The sequence below is a fragment of the Capra hircus genome, chromosome 13 (genome assembly GCF_001704415.2).
Source record: "Capra hircus breed San Clemente chromosome 13, ASM170441v1, whole genome shotgun sequence".
NCBI lineage: Eukaryota > Metazoa > Chordata > Mammalia > Artiodactyla > Bovidae > Capra > Capra hircus.
In genome coordinates this window covers 61,430,474-61,455,563 of record NC_030820.1, presented here as the reverse complement: position 1 = coordinate 61,455,563, position 25,090 = coordinate 61,430,474, and the positions used below count along the sequence as shown (strand labels likewise).

The 25,090-nt window shown below is 44.5% G+C and overlaps 1 protein-coding gene across 4 annotated transcripts; it reads left to right on the top strand.

Annotated features, from left to right (window-relative positions):
- On the top strand, positions 85–25,090 carry COMMD7 (COMM domain containing 7). Of its 4 annotated transcripts, none has more exons than XM_018057708.1 (9): positions 91–257; positions 9,619–9,672; positions 9,770–9,872; positions 21,334–21,390; positions 21,473–21,510; positions 21,959–22,049; positions 22,366–22,415; positions 23,262–23,310; positions 24,326–25,082. In XM_018057708.1, exons 1-9 carry the CDS (start codon positions 174–176, stop codon positions 24,400–24,402), a joined length of 603 nt encoding a protein of 200 aa, XP_017913197.1. In that variant the 5' UTR covers positions 91–173; the 3' UTR covers positions 24,403–25,082. The 4 variants fall into 4 exon arrangements, with proteins under 4 accessions (XP_017913196.1, XP_017913199.1, XP_017913197.1 ...); XM_018057709.1 differs by lacking the exon at positions 91–257 and adding an exon at positions 3,079–3,108 and having other exon boundaries at positions 24,326–24,781; XM_018057707.1 differs by having other exon boundaries at positions 85–257; positions 21,959–22,415; positions 24,326–25,090.

Here is a 25,090-nt window from a genome sequence, read left to right as displayed (position 1 = left end):
TGCGCGGCTCGGCCAGGGAGCCCCTGGGGACCCGCTCGGGTGGAGCGCGGCGGCGGCGGCGCCCGCGGCCGGTGGCGAAAGTGCGGCTGCGGAAGCGCGGCCGCGGCGGCCGCGCGAAGGAGGAAGTCGGGGGAGGCGCGGGAGCGTGGGGCCTGCGGGGCCGGGCGGACGCCATGGGCCGGCTGCACTGCACACAGGACCCCGTGCCCGAGGCCGTGGGCGGCGACATGCAGCAGCTGAACCAGCTGGGCGCGCAGGTGGGCCGGGCGGCCGCGGCGCGGGGCCGGGGCGGTTCCCGGGGAGGGGTGGAGGGTTAGGCCGCGGCAGGCCGCTGTGCGAGCCTGGCTCGGGGAAGGTGGGTTCGGAGAGGGGCTGAGGGCAGTTAGGGTCTCAGGCCAGTTTTGAGGGCCGGGCGATTAAGGGAGGTCTGAGGCCAAGCTGAAGGGCCCCAGGGAAACCTCGGCGGCCAAGAAATGGTAGTAGGAGACTTCCCAGGGTCCTGGGGACGAGGAGAGTTTGCAGGATCCCGGAAGAACGACTGAAGGGAGTCTTAATGTGGCTGAACGGAGTTTAGAGTAACGCACTGAGGGCTTTGGGAGGCCAATGGAGTTTGGGGGAGCCGTGGGATTTGGTGGGTCAGGTGAGGGACTGAGACGTTTAGTAGGAAGACGCCGGGGGGGGGGGGGCGTCTTGGGGGAGACTGAGGAGGGTCTTAGCATCTCAACGGAGCAGAAGCTGCCTGGAATGGGGCTCGGCATCTGGGGATGGGATGTGGGTGCAGATAATGGCCAAGCCAGAGTGGCTCTGTGGGCAGGCTGGTGATGACATCCTCTCCTCGTCCCCACCCCCACCCCACCCCACCCCCACCCCACCCCACCCCACCCCACCCCCCAGTTAAGGGAGATACCGGTCGTCCATGGCAGCCCTCTCCAGTATTCTTGCCTGGAGAATCCCCATGGACAAAGGAGCCTGGCGGGGGCTACCGTCCATGGGCTCGCAAAGAGTCTGACAACGACTAAGCACAGCACAGCACAGCACTTGTAGTCTCCAAGAACCATGTACCCTATCCACTACCTTGTGGAGCTGTCGAAGGCTTTTTCTCACTCTTCAGGCTGCAGGTGCCAGCCAGTCAACCTTGAAGGCTTCCTGCTCCTGTGTTTGGGATGTCCCTTTCCTACCACCAAGGCAGCCAAATTAAGCAAGTTAAAATGACAGGTCTCAGGATCACTGCAAAGGTACATCTGTTCCCCCCACCGTGTTGTAACTTCCCAGAAGGTGGGGCCACTGTCTGTTATCTCAGCATCCTCACAACTTGGTGTTTTCTCATAAAGGAACACTGACTGTGATGGCAGGCATGTTCTACTGCCGTGGCGTCCAAGAGAAATAAACTACAAGCCACAGGTCTACTTTTACATTTTCTAGTAGCCACATTTAAAAACTGAAAAGAAAGAGGAAATGAATTCAATGTGTTTTCTTTAACCCACTCTATCAAAGTATTATCATTTCCATGTGTGACCCACATAAAAAAATAGCAATGAGATGTTTCACTTTTTTTTGGTATAAGGTTTTTGATTCTAGTCTATATTTTGAAGCACCTCTCAAATTGGATTAGCTTTTTTTTTTGGATTAGCCTTTTCAAGTGCTCAATATGGTTAGTGACCATTGTACTGCATAGCAGAGTTTTAAGTGCTTTTATGTGTATTGAGTCACTGAGTTCTTGCAACTACCCTAGGAGTCAGGTACTATTACCATTCCCATTTTACAGATAAGGAAAAATGGTTTAGGAAAATAATTTGACCAGTTTGAGGCAGTTTAAGAGTGCTGTGAAAGTGCTGCACTCAATAAGCCAGCAAATCTGGAAAACTCAGCAGTGGCCATAGGACTGGAAAAGATCAGTTTTCATTCCAATCCCAAAGAAAGGCAATGCCAAAGAATGCTCAAACTACCTCACAATTGCACTCATCTCACGCTAGCAAAATAATGCTCAAAATTCTCCAAGCCAGGCTTCAGCAATATGTGAACCGTGACCTTCCAGATGTTCAAGCTGGTTTTAGAAAAGGCAGAGGAACAAGAGGTCAAATTGCAACATCCGCTGGATCATCGAAAAAGCAAGAAAGTTCCAGAAAAACATCTATTTCTGCTTTATTGACTATGCCAAAGCATCTGACTGTGTGGATCACAATAAACTGTGGAAAATTCTGAAAGAGATGGGAATACCAGACCACCTGACTGACCTGCCTCTTGAGAAACCTATATGCAGGTCAGGAAGCAACAGTTGAAACTGGACATGGAACAACAGACTGGTTCCAAATAGGAAAAGGAGTACGTCAAGGCTGTATTGTCACCCTCCTTATTTAACTTATATGCAGAGTACATCATGAGAAACACTGGGCTGGAGGAAGCACAAGCTGAAATCAAGACTGTTGGGAGAAATATCAATAACCTCAGATATGCAGATAATACCACCCTTATGGCAGAAAGTGAAGAAGAACTAAAGAGGCTCTTGATGAAAGTGAAAGAGGAGAGTCAAAAAGTTGTCTTAAAGCTCAACATTCAGAAAAGATCATGGCATCCAGTCCCATCACTTCATGGCAAATAGATGGGGAAACAGTGGCTGACTTTATTTTTCTGGGCTCCAAAATCGCTGCAGATGGTGATTGCAGCCATGAAATTAAAAGACACTTACTCCTTGGCAGGAAAGTTATGACCAACCTAGACAGCATATTAAAAAGCAAAGACGTTACTTTGTCAACAAAAGTCTGTCTAGTCAAGGCTATGGTTTTTCCAGCAGTCAAGTATGGATGTGAGAGTTGGACTATAAAGAAAGCTGAGTGCTGAAGAATTGGTGCTTTTGAACTGTGGTGTTGGAGAAGACTCTTGAGAGTCCCTTGGACTGCAAGGAGATCCAACCAGTCCATCCTAAAGGAGATCAGTCCTGGGTGTTCATTGGTAGGACTGATTTTGAAGCTGAAACTCCAGTACTTTGGCCACCTGATGTGAAGAGCTGACTCATTTGAAAAGACCCTGATGCTGGGAAAGATTGAGGGCAGGTGGAGAAGGGGACGACAGAGGATGAGATGGTTGGATGGCATCACTGACTCAATGAACGTGAGTTTGGGTGAACTCCGGGAGTTGGTGATAGACGGCAGGGCCTGGCGTGCTGCGGTTTATGGGGTCACAAAGAGTTGGACACAACTGAGCGAATGAACTGAGCTAAACTGAACTGAAGAGCAGGCAGCCTTTATCAAAGTCCTTTGGGCCATTTTTGCCCCTTTTCTTGGGTGATCAGACTTCTCTGAGTAGCCACTCTATTAGCTGGCTTTCATTAGCCAGCTATTCTGGCTATTTCTATTAGCTATTGCTGCTGCTGCTAAGTCACTTCAGTCGTGTCTGACTCTGTGCGACCCCATAGACAGCAGCCCACCAGGCTCCGCCGTCCCTGGGATTCTCCAGGCAAGAACACTGGAGTGGGTTGCCATTTCCTTCTCCAGTGCATGAAAGTGAAAAGTGAAAGTGAAGTTCCTCAGTCGTGTCTGACTCTCAGTGACCCTATGGACTGCAGCCTTCCAGGCTCCTCCGTCCATGGGATTTTCCAGGCAAGAGTACTGGAATGGGGTGCCATTGCCTTCTCCGTCTATTAGCTATTTCTATTAGTTATTACTTTCATTAGCCTTATACTTGAGACCTAGGCCTCAAGGAAGAAAAGAATCATTGTGTTAATGTCGGCATGACTATTTATTGCTTATTTGATACATATTTATCTGAATGCCTACTATGCACCAAATAGCTGCTAAACCCAGTAAAGTTTACAAAGTCTTGATGAATGAGGCCTGTTGTGTTGGGGAGGTTGTAATCTGCTGTGGCAGGTCAGAAAATGGAAACACGGCACATTACTACGTGAATCTGCATGTTTTCTGTGATGCTGTGATCAGTCTAGGTAACATGGAGCCTTGAGAGTAGGTAGGATTAAAAGAATCATTTTTAGTGTGGTTATCAGAGGAAATTCAGAAAAAATATAAAGAAGAAACAAATGGTCGACAGTCTCTCACCTAGCAGCATACAAGTTTAGAAAATTCAGACAGTACTGAAAGATACAAAGTTAAAATAAAAATACCTATTTCTCTGTCTCCAGAAATCATCATTTTAATAGTTTCTCATATATCTTTATAGAAAAAAATCTGCATCTGCCATCACATTTATGGGTATCCTTTAAAAACTTTTTTTTTTTTTGACAGTAAAGGCATTTTGTGATATTCCTTGAAACAGATATAGCATAATTTAACCAGTCCCCTGTTAACAGACACTTCAGTTGCTTTCAGTTTTTTATTTTTCTTTGTTGCTGTCAACAAACTGCCTTGTTTATGTCTGGGTTTACTTTTTAGGACATCTCTGAAGGGTATGCTTCAAGCAGTGGAATTACCAGGTCAAAGGGTTTGATCGTTTGAAAAATTAGACATGGATTGCCAAATTGTAATCCAGAAAGTTTGCCCCAGTTTATCTTCTCAACAGTACGCAGTCACATCTGTTACTTTCCAACCCTGGTGCCGTCAGACAATTAGTTTTGAAGATCTGACAAATGAAAAATGGTATCTCCTTGTTCTGCTGATTTGCATTTCTCATCTGGAATAATCTTGGGCATCTTTTCATATGTTTAACTGGTGAGAATTCGTTAAGATTTTGATTTCATGGCTAGTCATGAGCAGGTAAGCATTCCAGGGAGAGAGAGCTATGCAGGTACAAAGGCAAAGAATGGGGAAAGTGTTTTGGGAAGATTTGTTCAACAGATACTTAACTCTGCACTTACAATAATTAAGGTGCTGTGACCCTAAGAAGCTGGAGGAGAAACCTTCTCTGTTAAGACAGGTTTGTACTCCTTATCAAGATTGAAAATTCTAAGTGCCCCCAGGTGAGGTTCCAAGAGGGAGCCTCAGAAGTTAAGAATCTGGGTAGGTCCCTTTCTTGTTGGGAGAGTCCTGATATCTGGGCAGGGCTTTGAAGGATAAGGAGGGTTTGGAAAAGTGGAGATAGGGGTGGGGGTTGATAACAGCCTACAGATCAGAGTAGCTTGAGGCTGTTCATGGGAGGAAAGTCGGGGATGAGGCTGCACAAGGAGCTCCATCCTGAGTGTTAGGCTGAGGCCTGGAAATGAAAGAGCAGCTGGAGGCCCTCTCAGTCACCCCATTTTTTTTTAAGGCCCTAGTGGCATAGGAAACATTTTTGGCCAAAGATATAACAGTTCCCAGATCTGTAGCAAAAAAAAAATTAAAGGAATAGAGGAAAACTCAGTTTGAGGACCCATTCTCAAGCTAGTCTTGACTATTCTGTTTTTACTCTGTCAACATTTGTGCAAGACTGATACCCAATATCATAAATATCGCAGAAAGAAAAACCCTGGACCAGCAAAGCTAGAGTGTTTCTGTGTGATATCCATGGAGTTTTGAGAAAGCAGAGACTTCTAAGATACCATTAGCTGGTGGGAGTGTAAATCCATGCAACTTCTCTACAAGGCAATTTGGTAATATTTTCTCAGAATTTAAAATGCACATATCTTAGAGAATAAACTAGTGGTTTCCAGTGGGGAGAGGGGAGTGGGGAGGGAGATAGGGATAGAAGGTTAAGAGACACAAACTATTATGTAAAAAATAAATAAGCTATCGTTAGGATGGGCTTCCCTCTTGCCTCAGTGGTAAAGAATCCGCCTGCTAATCCAGGATATACAGGTTCGATCCCTGGGTCGGGAGAATCCCCCAGAGAAGAAAATGGCAAGCCACTCCAGTATTCTTGCCTGGGAAATCCCATGAACAGGGCAGCCTGGCGGGCTACAGTCCATGGGGTTGCAAAAGAGTCAGACACGAATTAGCAACTAAACAACAACAATAATTATAAGGATATAATGTACAATACAGGGAATAAAGCCAATATTTTATAATAACTATAAATGGAAATGACCTTTAAAAGTTAGCAATTACTGTGTTGTATACTTGAAACATATAATATTTTACATCAACTATACCTCAATTTTTAAAATGTATATAGGACTTCCCCAGCAGTCAGTCCAGTGGTTAAGACTCTGCTTCCACTGCAGTGGGCACAGGTTTGATCCCTGATGGGGGAACTAAGATTTCACCTGCCATATGGCATGGCATGGCAAAAAAAAACAATTTTTTAAAAAGCATATCCTTTCACCTAGAATACATTTTAAGAATACATCTTATAGACATACACATACATATTTCACAAAGAAGTATGTTCATTGCAGCATCGTTAACATAAGATCAACACATACACACACTATAATGTTCATTTGTAGGGAGCTAAATTCTGCTGTCTTAACTGTTGAATGCCATATGGTTGTTAAAAGAACTGGGTGGATTTATATCTGCTGACATGATTGATCTCTAAAATGTAAATGAGTGGGAAAAAAGGTGAGATGCAGGGAGTGGGTTCAGTATGATCCCACTTCTATTTAAAAGAAACTAAAAAAAAAATGAAATGATGGGAAGGCCACAGAGGTGTTAGCATAATTACCTATAGATAGTGGGACTAAGGTGGGAGAGGGCAAGGAGAGAGTAAGAGATTTTATTTTATATTCTGTGGGATATCCATTTATGCTAGCTGGGTGGGTCTTTTTTAAAACTTTGCATGTATATTACTTTTACATTTTCATATAGGACTAGTTTTATATTTTAAAATAGAGTACATTTTAGAATAAAATAATACAGAACCTTGCCAGGGGTTTGTGTAAAGTTTATGTATCATGGAAAAAGGGGCAAATGCATTTGACAGTCACATGTACAGTTGGGGGGGCTTGGAGCCGCAATATCTGCCTGTTGTCTTTTTTGTTTAAATGTTAAAGCTGTATCTAATGGCATAGTGACTTTAATTGTGGCTGTGGTAACTGCTACACATACATACACACATGCTAGAGGCTTGTTGAGCCTCTAGTCTGACACTGTACTGGAGGCTTTGTATGAGCCGATTAGTACTATTCTGGAAGCTATGTATTACTACCTCTGTCTTTCTGATGGCGACTGAGACGCAGTGAGGCTAAGTGACTTGCCCAGGGTCACCCGGACGATCAGAAGAACAGTGATTCACATCTGGGTCTTTTAAACTGTTGTGTCCTGGTTTCCTTCACTGTGCCACACACACTGTGTCCATCAGGAGAGGATATGGGAAAATAATGCTAAATGTCTCCGTCTGTGCGAGCTGCTGTAACAAAATACCACACCCTGGGTGGCTTGGACAACAGAAATTTATTCCTCATAGTTCCAAAGGCTGGAAGTCCAAGATTAGGGTGCCCACAGATTGATTTCCTAGTGAAAGCTCTCTTCCTGGCTTGCCTTCTTCACGCTGTGTCTTCGCAACGTGTGCCTCACAGAAAGAGCTCTGAGGCAACTTCCTCAGAACTTCCTGGTGCTTATAAGCGCACCAGCCCTATCAGATTAGGGCCCCACCATTATGACCTCTTTTAACCTTGTCACCTCTTCACAGGCACTTTTTTCTAATATAGTAGTGTTGGGGTTAGGACTTAAACCTATGAATTTTGGGGCACACAGATATTCAGTTCTTAGTAATATAGTGCTGATAAAGAGGTTCACGTGCTCAAGGGAATAAGTGACTGGCAACCCACTCCAGTATTCTCACCTGGAGAGTTCCATGGACAAAGGAGCCTGGCGGGCTACAGTCCACGGAATCTCAAAGACTCAGACACGACTGAGTGACTCACTCACTAAGATAATGTATAAATGACGTGTTAAAATTTGCTATTCTGTCACATACTCAGCAAGATGTTTATTGTGGGGGAGAGAAACCCAGAGAACATGGATAGACAAAACAGAAGAAAATAAAAATCACCTAAAATCTTGCCACACAGAAGTAACTGCTTTCAAAAGCAGGATAGAGGGACTTCCGTCTTCCCTGGCGGTACCAGTAGTTAAGACTCATGCTTCCAGTGCATGGGGCTCACGTTCAATCCCTAGTCAGAGTGGACATCCCACATGCCACATGCAGTACCCCCCTCAAAAAAAAGTAAGGTAGAGAAAAAGTTCATTTATGAGAGTGAAAATGGGGAAAATTATATATTTGGATTGATTTATGTTTTAGTAATAAATATGTGGAAGTATAAGCAAAAAGAGTGAGTATGTGCGTGCTTAGTCGCTCAGACGTGTCTGACTCTTTGTGACCCCATGGACTGTAGCTTGACAGGCTTCTCTGTCCCCAGGATTTCCCAGGCAAGAATATTGGAGTAGGTTGCCATTTCCTCCTCCAGGGAATCTTCTTGACCCAGGGATCAAACCCACGTCTCTTATGTCTCCTGCATAAAGGGTAGATTCTTTACCACTTGAGCCACCTGGGCCTTACAAAACAAAGGGAAGGAAAAAAAGAAAAAAGAAAAAACTATTTCAGTGATTTTCCCTTTTCAGATCTTATTTTGGAGGGGGGGTGTTAGAAGGTATTTGACCCCTTGAGATTTATGTGTAACGTGTGTATGTGCACACAGTCTGTCTCTCAATGTGTATCTGGTAAGCATCCCAACAAAATATGAGTTTTTTAGACAATCAAGTGGTATAGTTAGATGGGCACTGGTGGTGGGTGTTGTGAATATTTGTAATTTTTTTTTTTTTGTCTTTTTTACTGAAATATAGTTGACATAGACTATGTTAGTGTCAGGTGAACTACACAGTGACTTGACATTTGCGTACGTTATGAAATGATCGCCATGCTAAGTCTAGTAACCATCTGTCACTATGCTAACTTTTTACAGTGTTATTGACCATATTCCTTATGCTGTATATTACATCCCTATGGCTAATGTATAAACCTGTCAATCCCCTTAGCCTGTTTCATACCCCACCCCCTCCCCTCTGTATCTGTGAGTCTATTTTGGTTTTATTTGGTTTTTCAGAGTCTGTGTATAAGATCATATGGCATTTGTCTTTCTCTGGCTTACTTCACTTAGCATAATACCCTCTAGATCCATCCATGTTGCTGCCACTGGCAAGATTTCATTCTTTTCATGGCTGAGTGATATTCCATTGTATGTATGGAGCATATCTTTATCCACTTATCCGTTGATAGACACCTAGGTTGCTTCAGTATCTCAGCTATTGTGCGTAGTGCTGCAGTGAATATTACTGTGCTTATATCTTTTCAAATTACAAATGTTTGTAGCTCTAAGATAATCAAAACTGATATCAACATCTATGTTCTCTTCACTTCCCTCTTTTTTATTTGGCTTTGCTGAGTCTTGCTGCCAAGCAGGCCTTTCTCTAGTTGTGATGAACAGTGGCTACTTTCTCTAGTTGCAGTCTGCAGGCTTCTCGTTACGGTGGCTTCTCTTGCTCTTGAGAGGGCTTCAGTGGAGGCAGCACGCGGGCTCGGTAGTTTTGGCTCCTGGACTCTAGAGCACAGGCTCGGCAGTTGCGGTGGACGGGCCTGGCTGCTCCACGGCATGTGGGATCCTCTCAGTTCAAGGATCATTTTCAGGCAGACTCTTTTCCACTGAGCCACCATGGAAGCCCCCTCTTCTCTCTTAAGGGGCTGTAGTTGGATGGAACTGGGGAACCCTGATCCAGGAGTAGACTTTTCTGATGTTCTGTGTTCTTCTCTTCACAGCAATTCTCAGCCCTGACTGAAGTGCTCTTCCACTTCCTAACTGAGCCAAAAGAGGTAAAGTATCTTGTGATAAGGAGAGTTCCCGAGGGTGGATCTGCGGTCCTGAGGTGCTTGAGGTGAAGGCCTGCTTTGTGCTGTCCCCCGTCTGCAGGTGGAAAGGTTTCTGGCTCAGCTCTCCGAATTTGCCACCACCAACCAGATCAGTCTTGGCCCCCTGAGAAGCATCGTGAAGAGCCTCCTCCTGGTTCCAAATGGTGAGTAGCCCCTCCCAGCAGCCGAGGCCAGAGACATTGTTTGAACATTCCCTCAATCCACGGAGTTGGCAGGCATGCTCTGGGCACTGAGCCAGAGCGTTTGGTAGGGAACCAGACATGGGCGGGACTGCAGTCTAGGCAGGGAAGCCAGGTAAACAGACAGCCGTGGGAGAGCATAATTGCAGTCTGCATCCCCATTCTGGTCCCCAGACTTACCTTTCCTCCACGTGGTAGGTGCAAGATTGAGAGTAAGGGTTTATAAACTTTTATAGCAACTTGACAAAGTTTCTCTCTTTTTAAAATATCTATTTATTTTTATTTATTTATTTGGCTGTCTTGGGTCTGAGTTGCGGCACGCAGAATCTTCGTTTTGGCACAGACTCACTAGCTGTGGTGCACGGGCTTAGTTGCTATGTGGCACCTGGGATCTTAGTTCCCCGACAGAGGACGGAACCCTCGTCCACTGCATTGCAAGGCAGATTCTTAACCACTGAACCATCAGGGGCAGTCCCTTGACGAAGTTTCTTGAATCTACTAATTTTAAAAAATGGGACTTGCATTTTTTTTTTTAATGTGGTAGAATATATGTAACATATAATTGACCATTGTAACCATTAGGAGCTTTTTTTTTTTCCTAGATTGTAAACATTAATCAGTACATGTTTTGCAGCAAGTTTTGGATACATAAATTTTTTTCTAGCAGGGTAGCATGCCTGCTAAACAAAAATAAAGTTAAATGCAGCTCAGGAAAAACCTGAACTAATGAGAGTCTCACAATTTTTTAATGATTTATTAGGGTAATCATAGCATAGAAATTTATCTGAATTAAAAAAATTTTTTTGATCCAGTTATTGGATGAATCTTTAGCTCACTTATCCTCACCCTTATCCTTGCTAAGACTTAGTACTATTAGTACTTAGTACAAGAACAAGAACAAGAACAAGTACTAAGAACAAGAACATTTTCTCTCATAACTGTAGTGCAGTTATCAAAAGCAGGAAGTTTACACTGATTTAACACTTTAATCTGTGATGTGTATTCACATTTCACTAAGAGTTATTTGGGGCTTATATTTTGTAAGCATTTTTTCATTTCATATTTCTAGGAATTAATTTTCATTGTATTGTACAAAAATATCAGTCCATGGTAGACTGAAAATTTTTTAAGTAGGTCTTTTGATGAAGATAGTTTGAGAAGTGGGGTTTGCTTTAGAGCAGTCAGGGAAAGATTCTAGCCAGGAGGGAGGTGATCACAAAGTTTGAGCTGCAGGGTTATCTGTCATAGCACTGTTTATCACAGAAAAATTAGAAGCAATCCAGTTACCCAGCTGTTGAAAATTGGTGTGATGTGCTGTGGTCCAGTTTTGCAGAGGAGTATGGTGGTGGTGCTTGTAGTAAAGAACCTGCCAGTCAGTGCAGGAGATGTAAGAGATGTGGGTTTAATCCCTGGGTCAGGAAGATCCTCTGAAGGACACAGCAGCCCACTCCAGTCTTCCTGCCTGGAGAATCCCATGGACAGAGGAGCCTGGTGAGCTGTAGTCCATAGGTTCACAAAGAGTTGGACATGACTGAAGCAACTTAGCACATACGCATGGTAGTGATCAAGACTTCAGTCTGAGTTAGTAGGAACGGGGTGTGAATCCCAGTCTGACCCTTGGTAAGTAGTGTGGCTTTGGTACCCAGTCTCTTTCAATCCCTAGTAATAACCCTCCCCCAGCAGTTGTTCCACTCCATCTAAGCTTGTTTTTGGTGTGTGCGTGGGATGGTTTTGAAGGTTAATTAAGATAATGTAAATAAAATGCTGAATAAATTATTATAATAAATGTCCATCGACTCAATAGACCTGAGTTTGAGCAAGCTCCAGGAGTTGGTGATGGACAGGGAAGCCTGGCATGCTGCAGTCCATGGGGTTGCAAAGAGTCGGACATGACTGAGCAACTGAACTGAACTGAAATAAAACACTTAGCACAGTTTCTCCGCAAAAGGTTCTTATTTTTCATGTTATGTATTAATATTAATTTTTTAACATGTTGTTGAGAAAAATATAATGATATGGAAAACCTTTCACAATATTCTGTTTAGTTCTGTCTGCCACGGTCCTGTTTTTGTGTTAAAAAAGTTAACTGTGGTTCTGTCTGGGTGATAAGACAGCAGGTTATTTTACTTGTTTATTTTTAGCTAAATATTGTCTTAAAAGTTGCTAGAATTAATTTGGCAATTTAATTAAAAGTTAATTTTATTTAAAGAGAGGTGACATTTGAGCCCAGGCTTAAAGAATGAATAAATGTTGACTGGGCTCAGAGGAGGTAAACAGCATCCCCAGTTTGCATATTTTAAAAATTAGTAAAAAGCTGATCTTCCCAGTATCTCAGCCTAATGGTACATTAAAAGTTGGGAACTTGATTGTTTGTACCTTCTGATATATTCTTCATGCAGATCCTTTTCTTTGCCCTGTCTTGTGCTCCTGAGGGTTCGGGTTGTGAATCAGAAGACCCCTGAGGTTTCCAGCTGTGGAATTTTATGATCCTCTGTGAGATTCTTGCCTTCTTTGCTCTCATGGCGGGTTAAAAGCATCAGCCACAAGGCTGGATGAGAATTGCAGTCTTCCCTGGTGACTCAGATGGTAAAGAATCCGCCTGCAATGTTGGAGACCTGGGTTCGATCCCTAGGTTGGGAAGATCCCCTGGAGGAGGGAAAGGCTACTCCCTCCAGTATTCTGGCCTGGAGAATTCCATGGACAGAAAGTCACAAAGAGTCAGACACAACTGAGCGACTTTCACTTTCACTTAACACAAGAATTAATTTTCATTGCAAACTTAAAACTGCAGAGCTCTGGACAGTCAAAAGAGAAATTTCCTTTTTACTCTCATCTGACTCTTGTCTCTAGAAATAATCATGGTATAATTTTGGCATGTATCCTTTTCTATGTTTATGTACACCGACAGACAGAGCCATATACATTCATATAGTTTTGTTTTTCATCAGTGGTGATAAACCACAGAATTGCTCTGCGGCTTGCATTTTTCCATACCTGGTACATCGTGAAGATTTCCCCACATCAACTTCATTCTTCTGATGACTGCAGTGGACTTTGAACTGAATTAATCTTCTTTTACTTAATCCATTTCCTGTTGCTGGACATTTTAGTTCTGATCCTTCACTCTTAGAAAGTGTACCGTACCACAGTGAACATCCTTAGGAAATCTGTGTATTTAGTGTGTGTGAGCATTTCTGTAGGACAGGTGTCCAGCTTATAGAACCAGGAGTTTTTATCCTCTTTATTCTCATTGTCCAGCCTACTCCTGTGGGAATGAGGAAACCTGTGAACTATTGTGGGCACTGATTTTTCAGGAGACCTCTGTCTGTTGTCCCTGCCTCCATTCTTTCCAGTCTTTATCATCTCTGCTCCCTGCCCCCATTGAGTCCTGCCAGACTGCCTTAATTCTGCTCAGTCCTGTGCTCCAGCCCCAGTACTCCCTTTGCAGAAAGTCTTCCCAAACCATCTCAATCTATGGTGACCTCCCCTTCCACTCCACAACTGAGATGGATTCTTTTATCTGCAGCCCTTTTTGGAGCATAATCATTTAGTCTTCTGTTGATCATGCTGTTTTGTATGTGTCCATCTCGTGGTCCTAACAGACAGTTCCTTGAAGTCATGGGCGGGTCTCCTTGAAGTCATGGGCGGGTCTGTACTACTTTCCTAAGCTACAGTTACAAATAAAATGATGACATAGAACAAGAGCTTTTGATTGATGCTGGGTGACTTGAGCTGAACTTGGGAGAGCCTGTGACCCTCCCAGGGGATGTTGGGTGTATATTCTTCAAGCAGGATTGATGAACAGTGTTTATAGCAGACCGTTTTCTGTAGGCCCAGAGAATGCTGAGGTGTGCTGAGTTCCAGGGACGGGCTTTGCAAGCTCACTTGGATTTGAGTCTTGGGCATATCACTTTAGGTAGCTATTTGGCCTTGGACAAATCAGCCTCTTGGGGCCTCAGTTTCTATCTGAAAAACAGAGTAGTAAGAACAGTTTATGGTGATGGCTTTAGGAATAAATGAGTTAGTATCCATAAAGCACTTAATACCATGCCTGCGGAACTTTACATTGCTGATTTATTTATTTTTGGCTGTGCTGGGTCTTCGTTGCTATATAAGCTTTCTCTAGTTGGGGTGAGCAGGGGCTCCCCTCTAGTTGCAGCATATTGGTTTCTCATTGTTGTGGCTTCTGCGGTTGTGGAGCACAGGCTCTAGGTGCACAGGCTTCAGGAGTTTCAGCACCCAGGCTAAGTAGCTATGGTTCCCGGCTCTAGAGCACAGGCTTAATAGTTGTGGCTCACGGGCTTAGTTGCTCCACAGCATGTGGGATTTTCCCGGACAGGGGATGAAACTGGTGTCTCCTGCACTGACAGGCAAACTTTTCACCACTGAGCCACCAGGAAAGCCCTACATTGTTTATTGATAGTTCAGTTAGTTTCTCTTATGTGCCTCGATGTCAAAGCATCAAATAAAACATCCCTTCCCTCAATGGAGAGGATATGAATTCTCTTGATTGTTTAATTCAGTTCAGTTCAGTTCATTCAGGCAGACATGTCCAACTCTTTGAAACCCCATGAACCGTAGCACACCAGACTTCCTTGTCCATCACCAACTCCTGGAGCTTGCTCAAACTCATGTCCTTCGAATTGGTGATGTCATGCCCCAAAGCTTTTCAAGCTTTTCAAGTTCTAGAGTTGAAGTCTCAGGTTTGCCGAACTCCTCAGTAGCTCTCAACAATTTGTTTGTTTTACTCTTTTTTGTTGTTCTTATGCAATCTGACTGTTCCTTCCTACAGAGTTCAAGAGTTCTGCATTTCTTCCAGAGCATCTGCTAATCATCTGAGGTAGCTTGTAAGTCTCTTGGCCTCTTCTTCATCCCTTGGCCTGATGAGGGATTATTTTTTCAGTCCCAAAGGCTGCCATCCCAGAACAAATTCCCAGCCCTTCATGCCTTGTTATGGCAGCAGCCTCTCCACTTCTGTTCTCCCATCCAGATTCTAGTTTGCCCTGGAATACAGAACAACTTGGACCCTGCTGCTCCTCTCAACTGTTTACTTTGCCTAATGGACTCTGTAGTCCTTAACTTGGCCTTCAAGGCCTTCCCCTGCCTAGTCTGAAAGTGCCCTCATTGCCTTCTCCTTCCTTCATCCTGGTATGGCTTGTTGGAGTTCAAGGGACCCCAAAGACCTTCCAGATCAGTCTTCCCCAAATTGGTGTTTTCATCCAGAAAAGACTTCAGTGGCCAGGCAGGGTCATAAAGTTCTGTCCCTGCACCTCCCAGCCTTGGAATCTTGGAGATTCACACACACATTAACATATCTCAGTCTCTGAAAAGCCCTGCAGTAAACCGGTTAACCTGCTTAACCAGTATCTGCGAAACAGTTAACCCTGGAACTCTTCTTTTTGGGGGCAGGAGTGAGTGCACAGAGGGAGGGTTAGGTAAAAGCTTTGTAAAGTGCTGATCTAGTCTGATCTTTGTCTTGGAGATAAAGAAACAGAGCCCTAGAGAGGGGAAGTGACTTGCTTTAGATCTTATAGATGAAAAGCTATTGCTGCACCCTCCTTGATTAGCTCAAAGCTTGTGGGTTTGTTGGTTGTTTTTTTTTTTTTTTTAACATTTTTCTTTTACTATTTAGTATGTAATTCTTAAAAGCACCTGAGGGCTTTCCTTGTGGCTCAGTGGTAAAGAATCCACCTGACAATGCAGGAGACATGGGTTTGATTCCTGGTTTGGGAAGATCCCACATGCAGTGGAGCAGCTAAGCCTGTGCCCATCACTACTGAGCCTGGGCTTTAGTGCCTGGTAACTGCCACTGCTGAGCTCATGTGCCACAACTACTGAAGCCATGTGCCCCTAGAGCGCATGCTCTGCAGCGAGAGAAGCCACCGCAACGAGAAGCCCAAGCACCGCAACTAGAAAGGGTATTTATTCCCTGCTCGCTGCAACTAGAGAAAAGCCCTCACAGCAACAAAGACCCAGCACAACTAGAATAAATAAATGAAAATAAGTCCACAAAGAATTGTTCTCTTAAAAAAAAAAAACCTGATTTCACCCTTTGTCAACTCATGTCCGGATTGCTTCACCTGTGCCCTGCCTACTTCAACTCATTGCTCTCCAAACTGGATTATTTTTAAACAAATCTCAGACATCATATCATTTCATTCAATTCCTAATTATGTATCTCTAAACCATAAAGGACTGTCTCTTCTTTATCAAACCACTATGCAATAATCATATCTAAAATTAAAATACAAACTCAGAGTTCAAACTTCCCCATTGTCTCATCCATTTTGTTTGTAAGTGTTCTCATTAAGATCCAGATTAGGCTCCCACCTTGCATTTGGTTCCTCCCCGGCCCTTGTATGCTTAACTTCACAGCTCCGGGACCTTGAGCCAAGTCATGTAACCACTCTGAGAATCAGTTTCTTCAGGAATAAAATGGAGCTAATACTAGTAGCTCATACATTGTTTCAAGAGTGGGGAAAGATGGCAATCCAGTGGTTAAATTTGGCACTTTCAGGACAGGGGTTCCGTTCAGTCTGTGGTCAGGAAACGAAGATCCCACAAGCCATGCAGTGCAGCCAAAAAAATTAAAATAATTTTTAAAGAATTTCTTTTAAAAAAATGGAGAAAGATAATAAATGTAAAGTGCTTGTTTCAATAGTAAGTGGTAGTAGCTACATTGCTGTTAGTATTGATTGTCATTATTATTATGAGTTGTCACCTAGAAAAGATTATAGATAACTTTGCAGTAGGGACATAATTTAAGTTGGTTTTTACTTTAATATCTGGCCCTTGTGGGTACCCAGTAGTTGGTTGTTATTTATTCATTTATTTATTTGGCTACGTCAGGTCTTAGTTTCATCATGAGAACAGATTTTCTTGTGGTGCACAGGCTTATTTGCTCCTCAACATGGGGAATCTTCCCAGACCAGGGATCAAACCCATGTTCCCTGCATTGCAGGAGGACTCTTAACCACTGGGTCACCAGGGAAGTCTCCTCTGCTTGGTGGTTTTTGTTGTCTTTTTTTTTTTTTTTTTTTTAAAGAAAAAGCGATAATTCCCTCTCCCCACTTAAAGTAGTCTGTCTGGCTGGGCCAAAAAAGGAATAATGAGCATTGAACAATAATCGCAAATGGTATGCTGGACTAAGTTCCCTAGAGGTTCCCAACCTTACCCTGCTCTATTTTCTATGTGGCACTTTTCAGTAATCGTCTACCTGGAATAATACTCTATATAATAGAATCCACTGCAATGCAGGAGGCCTGGGCTCGATCCCTGGGTTGGGAAGAGTCCTTGGAGAAGGGCATGGCAACCCACTCCAGTATTCTTGCCTGGAGAATCCCATGGACAGAGGAGCCCAGTGGGCTGTAGACCGAGGGATCGTGAAGAGTCGGACATGACTGAGGGACTAACACTTTCGCTATACGACTTATCTACTTGTTACATTATTGTTATAATGTATTATATGTGTATATTGTTATATCCCAAAAGATTGTGAGCCTCAGGAGGATAGAGACTGTTGCCTGTTCAGTTTTTGATGCATTCTGACATCCAGCTTAGTGCTGGCGCATGGCAGTCTCAGGACATTTGTATACAGTGACTGTGACCTCTGTTTGCACGTGAACCTTGCAGGGGTGGTTTCAGCTAGTGAGCCTTCAGGGTCAGTAATCACTGAATGAATGGGGCTCACATGCTCTCCCATCTGATTCACCAAGGCTTAGTTCTGTTCCTTGGACTTCCTTACTACTCTGAATAAGCTTGGGAAAGTTTTGGCTAGAAGAATAATGTTTGCTAACTTTCCAGCCGTTTCCTGGAACCCTCTTCTTTGTCACCCACACTATTTGATGGCAGTGGGGGTTTGCCTAAGGCAACTGTTCCAGTGAAAAGTGGAGCTCAAGGACTTATAAACCATCCCAGATGGTTATCTGTATTTAAAGGACATTCTCAGATTTACCCTAGTGACATGTTCTAATGACTGCAGTCCTGGAGTTCAGATTTTTCTGACATGGGGTCAAGGCTGCAGCGCTGTCTTGTGCTTACAAGACAGAGGAATCACCAAAGGAAAAAGCTGAAAAAGAAACTAAGGGCTTGAGGCCTAACGATGCAAATATGTGTATTTCTCTTTTTTTAAGATCATGTTTGTTTGTTTGTTTTAACGTTTATTCATCTGTTTGGCTGCCCTGGGTTGTAGTTGCAGCATGCAAACTCTTGGTTGAGACGTTGGATCTAGTTCCCTGACCGAGGTTTGAATCCAGGGCCGCTGCGTTGGGAGTGTGAGTCTTAGCCACTGGACCACCTGGGGAGTCCCTCTATGTATGTTTCTGAAGTATGGCTCCTGCCTGTCTCAGGTAGTGAGGTGCCATCAGGACACAGCGCTTGCTTTGGCCCCTGCAGCTCGGTAGCCTCAGCTGTCAGTCACTGTCCAGTTGTGGCCTAGTCTTACTCCCCGACAGCATCTCAGAATGACCTGGAATGGAAAGGGCCTGAATTTGGGGGTCAACTGCCCCATAAGCTACTTTCTCTGCTACTTGCCTGCTGTGTGGCCCTGGGCAATACGTTTAACCTTTCTTCTTGGAAGGGAGGGGCTTTTTTTTTTTTTTAATAGAGAAGCACAAGAAAGAAAACAAAAATGACTCACAATTTTACTGCCTTCCTATTAAAAAAGAAATAACATGCAGCTAGGATGTTTTTAAATGACACCAACAAAAAAAAGTCCCACCCAGTCCCTTTCCTCAAAGGTATCCTCTGTTTTGTGGTTATGTTCACCAAAAATGTACCTTATATCTCTCAATTTAGCCATAAGATAAGCATATAATTAAAGCTGTCAGTACCAACTCGATGGACATGAGTTTGAGTGAACTCCGGGAGTTGGTGATGGAGAGGGAGGCCTGGCATGCTGCAATTCATGGGGTCACAAAGAGTCGGACACAACTGAGCAACTGAACTGAACTGAACTGAAGAATAGATAATATACCCTTCTTTATTTATGCAAAAGGGACCACACTAAGCAGACTGTTCATACCTTTTCTTTTCTTTTAATTATGTTTTTCAAATAGGCAGGTCAGGAGCTACGTTATTTTTAAAGGTTGTATAGCATTCCATTGTACGGATTCTTTGATTCAGCATGTGTTTAATGAGTTGAGGGCCAACCAACGAACAGTGCCTGGCATATTTTTTTAGTAACTTGGGACACAGCAGTGGGCAAAACGGACCAAGTCCTTGTTCTCAACAAACTGACTTTCGTGAGAAAATTGACAATAAATATGTAGCATGAAGTTGGGTAGTTATAAATTGCCATGCAGAAAAGGACACTTGAAGATTGGTCAGGGGCCCTTTCAGAGGAGGTGTAGTTCAAGCAGATTCCTGAGGAAAGTGAGGAGTGAGCATGTGCAGATTTGAGGAAGCATGTTTCCTGCAGGAGCAACTGCAAGGGTAAACGCATGGAGGTAGGACCCTGCCTAGTAAATAATGGGAAAGACGGAGTAAGCGAGGGAGAGAGCAGAGGGTTCTACAGAAGGACAGATCCACAGGGCACTGTGAGAACTTCGGGATTTACAATGAGTGGAACAGGAGCTATTCGAGGGTTTTGAGCAGAGAAGAGACACAGTCTGACTTAAGTTTTAACAAAATCACCTTGGCACCCCACTACTTGTGTGGACACACCAGAACCAGTGTACTGTTTCTGAGTTTTCATCTCCTGCCCACACTGCTAAGGAGCTTTCCTCGCAGAACTCAGTGTATGGAGGGGCAGAGCTGTAGGTGAGCTCTTTGCAGTGAAGTTGTCAACACTGGATTTGCCAAATCCTCTCCCCACAAAACTGAACCTTTCTCATCTTTAATTTCCTGCTAAATTAAAAGTTACAGTGGTATTCTCCACCTCGGAGTATTTGGGGATCATCAGACAGAATGTTGGATTTGAACTGGATATAAACTAAGGAGCTCACCAAGAGTTGATTGGAGTGACTGGACATAACAGCCTTCTTGGAGAGCTTTTATGGCCAAGGTTTCCTGGGGTCTTGCCTTTTTTTTTTATTTCCCTTTGGCTTCCTTGCTCAGTCTGATTTCGGAGATAAAAGGTTTCCTCCCTTTGTTGACTCCGTTGATTTTGCAGTGGACAACAGCCTTTCAGATTGTTTCTCTGGAGTGGGATGGGGGTGGGGGCTCGGGTTTAGGGTGTTACTTCAAGGGCCCTCCCTGGACCCTGGTGGACAACTTCTTATACTTGGATTAGTCATCTTCTGAAGGACTAAGAAGTGGAAAATTTTAAAGCTGTAGCCAGATTGTGACTGGAGGCTGTAGCCTGCAGGTTAAATGTTGAGAAGCCCAGATTGCTGGGAGCACATTATTTTCAGAAATGGGAGCCTTCGAGCGGAACAAAGGAGGTGGGTGCAGGGCAAGAGTAGGAGGGTGGGGTTTCTCAGGGCTCCTGAGGGGAGGGGCTTGACAGCCCCTCTGCAAGTGACTTGGCAACTGTAGAGGCTGAACTGCTTAGTCCATCTGCGTTTGCTTCCTGAGGGCTGACCTTCTGGGGCAGGCTGTCCCGAATGGAGACAAGAATGCTCTGTGATCCACCCTAACCGGTGCTGTAACCGCTGGGCCTGCGTGGCTCCTGAGCGCTTGGAACAGCTGGTGCAGCTGAGGAACAGAACACTACATTTCCTTTCATTTTAGTTCATTAACAGTTAAAGAGGGGAATTCCCTGGAGATCCACTGGTTAGGATCCACTGGTTGGCACTTTCACTAATGAAGGCCTGGGTTCCATCCCTGGTCAAGGAACTAAAATCCCACAATCCACGTGGCAAGGCCAAAAAAGAAAAAGAGCCTCATGTGTTCGGTGGTTACAGATGGCACAGTGCGAGCTTTAGGCTGTTACCCCTGTGCCCACCTGACCTTGAACTCCCCCACTTGGCTCCAGGAGTCTGTGGCCTTATTTCCTCAGATGAGTCACCCCCTCCCCAAGCCCAGACAGTCTTTCTTTTGTCTGTGACTTCACCTATACTTTCTGGAGGGGCCAATGCTTGTGTGGCACCTAAAGTGAAGTGAAAGTTGCTCAGTTGTGTCAGACTCTTTGCTACCCCATGGACTGTAGCCCGCCAGGCTCCTCTGTCCATGGAATTCTCCAGGCAAGAATACTGGAGTGGGTTGCCATGCCCTCTCCAAGGATCTTCCCAACCCAGGGATTGAACCCAGATCTCCCACATTACAGGCAGATTCTTTGCCGTTATAGCTACTCAGGAATCTGCCCTAAAACGTGCTGCCTATCCCCCTCATCTCCTTCCTGCCTGGCTGGACCGAGATCACGCCTAGTGAGCTGAGTCTGTGTGTTCCCTTTGTCATCCCTGTCACTTAAGTTGTGCCCATTAAATACTTCCTGCCAGTGGATTGATTGATTTGCTCTTTCTGACTGATTTTTCTCTTCTCCCAGGTGCCTTGAAGAAGGGTCTCACAGCCGAGCAGGTCCGGGCCGACTTCATGACTCTGGGTAGGTGACCACCCCAGGTTGCTCAGGTGACAGGCCCTATGGCCCTTCCCTGTGGTCACGTCTCCCTTCTGTCCTCTTCCAGGTCTCAGTGAGGAGAAAGCCATCTACTTTTCTGAAAAGGTATCAGAATCCCTCTTAATCAAAGTGAATTTTAAGATTGTTTTTATTTCCTGAAAACATACAAATGGAAAACACCGACCAAAGAAAAACCTTCAGTCATCATATGTCATTTCCCAGCTTAAAGTTTTTCACCTGGTTTCATGCAGATGACATACATCCATGAAAACACTATTCAGTGCATCTAATATTTTCCCTCTGATTTGACTAAATATAAATATCATACAGTTTTTGTTCCAACCTGGATTAAATCTTGGAATAAAAGAAGATTCCTGCTGCCCCTCTCCACCCGGATCTGTGCACACAGGCCGAGCCCACTGTGCACACAGTGCCTTTGCACTCTGCCCATGTCTGTGTAAAGACTAAACATGCTGCATTGGGGGTGGAATAAAGAGGGTTTTTTTCTTTTTTTTTCCATTGTGATGACTTTGGCTTTCTGCTTTTGTTCCAGTGGAAGCAGAATGCCCCCACCCTTGCTCGATGGGCCATAGGTCAGACTCTGATGATTAACCAGCTTGTAGATATGGAATGGAAATTTGGAGGTAACCAGTTAGAGCCAGTCCTGGGTCACTTGGATGATGCAGGGTTGGGTGGCAGAGGCTCTCAGATGACTTCACTGGGGAATCGCGATCCTTGGTCCCCTAAGATTGTTGGGTCTAGCAGCTGCTTCCCTGTGTCACTGTCCACATTCAGCAGCTCTTTCTACCCATGGCTATCTGTGAGTTCACTTCCTGAAAAGCACATTCTGCTGTCTTCATCCTGGCCCCCACATGGCTCCTGCTTTACAACTTGCAAGATTGGGCTCTTCAGAGTTGGTCCTCCACCAGCCACTTACTATTTTTCTCTTTTGTGTCACAGTGACGTCTGGGAGCAGCGAACTGGAAAAAGTAGGAAGTATTTTTTTACAAGTAAGTCTTTTTCTGATCTCTGAAAATTGGGAGATTTTTGACTTGGTTATAAAGTATTAAATACATTTTACAATGAAAAGTGAAAGTGAAGTCGCTCAGTCATGTCCAACTCTTTGCGACCCCGTGGACTGTAGCCCACCAGGCTCCTCCATCCGTGGGATTCTCCAGGCAAGAATACTGGAGTGGGTTGTCATTTCCTTCTCCAGGGGATCTTCCTGACCCAGGGATCGAACCTAGGTCTCCTGCACTGCAGACAGATGCTTTAACCTCTGAGCTACCAGAGAAGCCCTCACATTCTACAATATTCTAATGCAGTTACTCACTCAGTCATGTCCAGCTCTTTGCAACCCCATGGACTGTAGCCCTCCAGGCCCCTTTATCCTTGGGATTTCCCAGGCAAGAATACTGGAGTGGGTTGCCATTCCCTCCTCCAGGGGATCTTCCCCACCTGGGGATTGAACCTGGGTCTCCTGCATTGCAGGCAGATTCTTTACCATCTAAGCCACCAAACCTACCTTGGGTTTCTTTAATATACAATTAAACCATGTTCCACTGAAGTGCCTTATGTATTTCAGAGCAGTGTGGTCAGCCAAAGATGTGGTTACTAACACGCTTACTTTCAGATGAATAGGATCTGGATGTTGTTCTTGAAAGTTTTGATTGTTCCTGTCATCTTGGGAATCGTTAGAAGTTTTGCTGTTGGACAATCTAAACAGCTCTCGAGTAACTCTCAAGACATTGGATGGTTTAATGTTTCTGTGAAAGTTCAGGTTTCAGGAATTTCTTTGCCCAGTTGTTATCATTTTAATTTAAATATTTTATTTCTTTTTTCCTTTTTTGGCTCAGTTAAAGTTGGTCGTTAAGAAAGGAAATCAAACAGAAAATGTATACATAGGTGAGTCCAAATTCCCATTTGAATACTTCCACTTTTTCCATGTTTTCTTCAGTTATTAGGCTCTTGAGTGTGTGTTAGTTGCTCAGTCGTGCCCGACTCTTTGCGACCCCATGGACTGCAGCCCACCAGGCTCCTGTGTCCGTGAGATGGTCCAGGCAAGGATACTGGAGTGGGTTGCCATTTTCCTTCTCCTTAGGCTCCTGAAGCCCACCACTAATCATTTTTCCATAAAAAAAAGCCATAATCGGACTATGGAATCTCCATTCTTCCACCTTTGCTCTCCTAAATGATAAGCCATTAGCAAGTTGGAGACCCCACAGTCAATGAACTTTTTGCTAAAGGGAAAGGGTGGGGTAGGAATGTGAGTGAAAGTCGCTCAGTTGTGTCCGACTCTTTGCGACCCCATGAACTATATAGTCCATGGAATTCTCCAGTCCAGAATACTGGAGTGGGTAGCCTTTCCCTTCTCCAGGGGATCTTCCCAACCCAGGAATCGAACCGAGGTCTCCCACATTGCAGGCGGATTCTTTACCAGCTAAACCACAAGAGAAGCCCAAGAATACTGGAGTGGGTAGCCTATCCCTTCTCCAGCAGATCATTGGGTAGCCTATCCCTTCTCTAGCAGATCTTCTGACCCAGGAATCAAACTGGGGTCTCCTGCATTGCAGGCGGATTCTTTTCCAACTGAGCTATCAGGGAAGCTTGGGGTAGGAATGGTGAATATCTAAGAGCAAGAAGCTCTGGGGCTGTGGGAATCATATCGGCTGTCCTGAATGGCTTTGTGTTGGGGAGTTGATGCCATTTAAAATCCCCCCTCCACTTTTTTTTTTTTTTATGGAGCTGAGAACTTTCTGTGTTCAAGGCTTCAGTTCTTTATTATGATCAATTACCCATCCAGAACTGCTTAGAGGTATTGTCAAAAAATAAAAAGGAAGTCGCTGGGTGTAAATTCGTTTTCTTGGATGATTCTGTGGAGTTGGAAACATTTACCTGAAGCCACGTTTTCTCTCCCCAGAATTAACCTTGCCTCAGTTCTACAGCTTCCTGCACGAGATGGAGCGAGTCAGAACCAGCATGGAGTGTTTCAGCTGATTTCTGTCCCCGCCTTGCATCTCCACCTCGCCCCCTCCCTGTGCCCTCCTCCTCTTTCCCGGTGACCTGCTCTAAGAGGCTGCTGGGCTCCCAGGCCTGTGGCCTCTCCTCTGGGCCTGCCTGCCTCTTGGGAGCCCAGGTGCAAAGTTTCTGAAAAACAAAGGATTAAGTGCTTAAGGAGCCCGGACAGGATGACCCTGAAGAGTCTTCATGAGGCACCCTCCACCACCTATCTCCCAGGTCACTGTTTAGATATTCAGAAAGGTGATTGCATCTCAGATGCAGGGAGGAGGTAAGTCAAGTCACCTCCCCTTCAAAGCTCCAGAGTACACAAATGGTCTGTTGCTCAAGATATCAACACTGATGACCTTCTCCACAAGACAGCAAGGGCTTATTTATGACTAAGGAAGAGGTGGATTTCATGAATGACCCAAAGGGAGCTCCCAGCAGAGTTCCTACAGGAGTTTGTGGTGGTGGGGCCTTGCTGATCGGTCTTTAGTGGACACCTGTGTAAAAGTATGGGCTGGGTCTGCTCTGAAAAAAAAAAAAACAGGCTTCACTTCAGGTTTTGCCCCGTTGTGTGTAATGAGGCGGGCCTTTTGAGGTTACTTCAGCTTGTTTTGGTTCAAGCTGACCTTCTGTGGTGGTTAGATGAAGAATAAAGAAGATTCTGAAGAACAGGTCTGCA

What these genes read in the sequence shown, in the direction of transcription:
- COMMD7 (XM_018057707.1), top strand. Translation starts at nt 174, where the DNA reads ATGGGCCGGCTGCACTGCACACAGGACCCCGTGCCCGAGGCCGTGGGC. An exon ending in TCCTAACTGAGCCAAAAGAG is followed by an intron (nt 9,673 to 9,769) that starts GTAAAGTATCTT and finishes CCCCGTCTGCAG; the next exon opens with GTGGAAAGGTTTCTGGCTCA. An exon ending in CCATCTACTTTTCTGAAAAG is followed by an intron (nt 21,511 to 21,958) that starts GTATCAGAATCC and finishes CTTTTGTTCCAG; the next exon opens with TGGAAGCAGAATGCCCCCAC.